This window comes from Cebus imitator, unplaced genomic scaffold (genome assembly GCF_001604975.1).
Source record: "Cebus imitator isolate Cc_AM_T3 unplaced genomic scaffold, Cebus_imitator-1.0 Scaffold42, whole genome shotgun sequence".
In the NCBI taxonomy this organism is placed as follows: Eukaryota; Metazoa; Chordata; class Mammalia; order Primates; family Cebidae; genus Cebus; species Cebus imitator.
In genome coordinates, this window is record NW_016107357.1 from 3,382,338 (window position 1) to 3,386,526 (window position 4,189).

Here is a 4,189-nt window from a genome sequence, read left to right on the forward strand (position 1 = left end):
GAATTGTTTGAACCCAAGAGGAGGAGATTACAGTGAGCCGAGATTGCACCACTGCACTCCAGCCTGGGTAACAGAGCGAGACTTCATCTCAAAATAAATAAATAAACAAATAAAACTGGCTTCAATATAAAACTTGATTGCGTTTCTTCATGCTATTTCCTTTAAGTGCCTACCAATTTCAGTATATGTTGGAAGCAATAATAAAGTTTGAATTGCTAAGTCTTTTCTCTGTCTGAGGAGGGCAATATAAAGTAATACAGTAGCGGTTTGGATTTGAATTTGAATCCCAGCTCTGCTATTTACCACCTGGGTGACCACAGGCAGGTTAATTGCCTCAGTTTCCTCTTTAAAATGGGGACAATAGTTTCCTCAAAGGGCTGTGGTGAGTATTCAATGAAAGGATACATTTGAAACCCTTGAGCCTGGCAGCGTACAGTAAATTCTTAATAAATTTTAGCTATTATGGTGATGATGATTATTTAAAATTGAATCTTTAGCCTGAATACCACCAACACAGCTGAGCAACTTTTCTACTTCCATTTATTGTAATGAGTTTTAAGGCATAAGCAAGAGAAGCAAAAGAAAGGATAAAGAGAGCACACAGAAGGGGAAGTGATACAGAGAGAGGTCATGAAGAGAAGCAGCACAGGAGAAAATGAACTGTATGTGGGTGGGATGCACAGTGACCACCTGGGGTACTATAAGTTGCCTACCTCTTTTCTGCCTGCTAGTGGAGCCAAAACCCTAGCTATTTTTCTCACCTTTGCTTCATTCCTGTGTTCCCTTAACTGCTGCTTTTCATTGTTCTGTGGAAAATGAATACAATTTTTCTAATCTCAGAAAGAAGTGGTAAAAATTATTAACTCCTAAGCACTTAGATTTTTTCTTGATGAAAGGTACCATGCATTACAATGCTTTCTATGAATTAAATGCCCCTTTCTAAAGTAATAGTCTTGCCTGGCATGGTGGCTCAGGCCTGTAATCCCAGCACTTTGGGAGGCTAAGGTGGGCGGTTCACGAGGTCAGGAGTTTGAGACCAGCCTGGCCAATATGATGAAACCTCGTCTCTACTAAAAATGCAAAAAAAAAAAAAAATGAAAAAAAAAAAAAAATTGGTCATGCATGGTGGCGCATGCCTGTAATCACAGCTACTTTGGAGGCTGAGGCAGAAGAATCGCTTGAACCCAGGAGGTGGAGGTTGCAGTGAGCCGAGATCGCACCACTGTACTTCAGCCTGGGTGACACAGTGAGATTCTGTCTCCAAAAAAAAAAAAAAAAAAAAAAAAAAAAAAAAAAAAAGTAATAGTCTTAAAGTTTACATAAAAACCACAAACTTGTGTCTGCATATAACAGTATGAACATTAAAATCATATTTAAAGAATTAATAGACACAAGCAATTTAACCCAAGAGACTTTCTCAATAACATATAACTATTTTGGTAAATCCTAAGAAACACATGACTCGTTAAATAAAATTTATGATCAGATGAACAGCAGAAAAAAAACAAATTTATATTAGAAATAAAGATTAACTCTGCTTTCAACTCAGAGTGGAAAATCAGAACTAATATTGCCCATTCTGATTATTTTGTTCCTGTAAAGTTCTATCAAGGTCTCATTAATATAAATACCTTAACTACTTTATCTCAACAATTTTCTATAAAATGTAATTTAATGGTATATTCTTATTCTTGCTTTGAAATTACACTAGTCTCTTCCTTCTATGGAAGGCAATTTCTCTGATATATAATAGAAAATCAAAGCAGATTACTAGAGACAAGAGAAAAGAGGGCACGAGCATAATAAGTTCTGTTACGAATGTGGACTGTAATTCAGGCACTATGCAACATTACCTGGAAAACAACATGGCTAGCATCTTTCCTTGGTTGAAATGGTTCATTTCTCTAATGTGCTTCAAGAACCAATCGTAAATCAGGTGTCTTGATGCCCAAGTTAATCAAGAACCATATCAGTAATTCTCTAACATTTGTATTTGAATTATAAGGAATTAATTTAAAAATAGATAATGCATACAGTATATCTGTGTATATACACATACGTATATTTACATGCCCAGTACCAATGCCACCAGAGATTTTGATTCAATAGGTCTCGGGAATGGCCTGGGAATCCATATTTTAAAAAGTTTCTCAACAGTTAATAGCATAGCTAAAAAACGTTGAAGATAATAAATAAAATTTTAAAAGTGAAAAGTTCCCCAGATGATTGCATGTGCAACCAAGCTAAAAACTACTCACTTAGATAACATGAAGAATCATATAACACTATAATTATTTATCTAATGAAATAACTTTGTATCACTTGTAGTAATACCTCATAGTTGTAATATGGCTGGTTAATAATTCCTGCTATGGCTTTTCCTTCGTAAGCAATTCCAATAAGAACTGTTACATTATCAAGTAGACCTGTAAAGAAGAAATAAATGTCAATTATATAACTTGCTCATGTTATGACTCATCATTATTACATCAATTGCTCAAAGTTATTTTTGCAGTTAAGCAGTTCACAGATGAGGGGAGAGTGAGTGAGACGGGCATGGGATGGTGGAGGTGGCAGAGCACGAGCTACACAGCTGTGCTGGTTATCATTTTTCTACCCCATTAAAGCTGGGGGTTCAGTACAGGTTTCCCTTTGGTAACAATGGTTTACTATATTAGTTATTCTCGTCTGGGAGACATTAGAAGTGTGGCGCTGGTAGAGTATGTGGGGAGTGGTATTTGAAAAGATGAATTTCCTTCCTCTGTCTTGATAATCAGTGATGTATGATAACCAATGACCACAAATGTAGCTTTAGAGCAAAACATAACACATGATACTAGCTTTCCATGCAACATACAAAATATCAAATATTTACAACTAAATATCATATCCTTGTCCTGCTGTCAAATATGAATACAAAAGAGATACCAACCTTCAGTATACTCCTTGGTTCCATCCAGAGGATCAACCCAGACCACAAGCTAAAATTAAAAAGAGAGAAGGAAAATATCTAAATCAAGCATACAAAATTCTAAAAATTGATTTAGATGGATCAAAATTACTCTTCTTTTTTCCTTTTTGATATATTATGGATGGCTAAAGTTAATGTCATCTGTTTTTAAATAGTACAAAAACCACATTCTTTTGTAATCATGGAAGAATTCCATTTGAATAAAAGTCTGATTTAAGAATTTTCAACATAAAATGCTTAACTAATAAAAGGTTGTTGTCATTTGAATACTAAGCACAATGAATATACTGATCTCTAGATCATAGTACAGGGAAAATTTGTAAAGTGGCATAAAAAATGTTTTGAGCATGTATAGCTGCCACTCATTTTTATATATAAGTGCTGATTTAAAAAAAACGACAGTCTGGGAGCCATGGTGACTCAGGCCAGTTTTCCTGGCGCATGAGGAGGTGAGGCTACGCATTCCAGGCCAGCCTGGGCAACATAGAAACCACTCATCTATCAAAAAAAAAAACAACAACAGTCTGATTATCTTAAGGGCACAGTCCATATAATCCAGTGAAAAATGAACGACTAATAAAACTGGCAGCAGATTTAAAAGGAAAATTCCTTCTGTTTAGTACATTTAACATGATTTGGGATTTGCTGCTTTAAACACTAGAATTATAAAATGATGTGAATTTATGGGTTCGGGCATGTTTCTGATAGAGAGCACCATGTCTCATTTTCTTTGTTTCCTCCATACCACAGAGCAACGTGTCTTACTCATAGTAAGTCTCCAATGAGTATGCATTAAATGATTAAAAATTAGAAAACTGGCTGGGTGTGGTGGCTCACACCTATAATCTCAGCACTTTGGGAGGCCGAGGCAGGCGGATCACCTGAGGTCAGGAGTTCAAGACCAGCCTGGCTAACATGGTGAAACCCTGTCTTGAAAAAGAAATTAGAAAACTAAGGAAGTTATGGTGGCTAACTGAAGTCACAGATTTAACTTAAGCAACTATAAAAAGCAAGCAGGATGATATTTATGGCCTTCTAAAAATATGAGGTACCAACCTGTTTTATAGCCTTCTATCCCTAATTACCAATGAATGTTTTACTACCAAATCTACTAAATAACAAATTAGATTTTCTTCCTAAAAGTATTTTTTATTTTTAATGAGACAGGTTCTCACTCTGTTGTTCAGGCTGGAGGGTATGTGTAAAACCGTACAAGGT

The 4,189-nt window shown here is 35.6% G+C and overlaps 1 protein-coding gene across 6 annotated transcripts in view; it reads right to left on the reverse strand.

Annotated features, from left to right (window-relative positions):
- Positions 1-4,189, reverse strand: part of BPNT1 (3'(2'), 5'-bisphosphate nucleotidase 1) — a 28,424-nt gene that overhangs the window by 6,468 nt on the left and 17,767 nt on the right. For 4 of the 6 annotated variants that reach the window (XM_017526326.2, XM_017526329.2, XM_017526325.2 and 1 more), the window contains 3 exons: positions 2,933-2,981; positions 2,335-2,426; positions 762-806 (listed from right to left, as the gene is read on the reverse strand). In XM_017526326.2, coding sequence (XP_017381815.1) covers positions 762-806; positions 2,335-2,426; positions 2,933-2,981 — 186 coding nt within the window. The remainder of the gene's footprint in view (positions 1-761; positions 807-2,334; positions 2,427-2,932; positions 2,982-4,189) is intronic. The other 2 variants (XM_017526331.2, XM_017526330.2) reach the window with 1 other exon arrangement.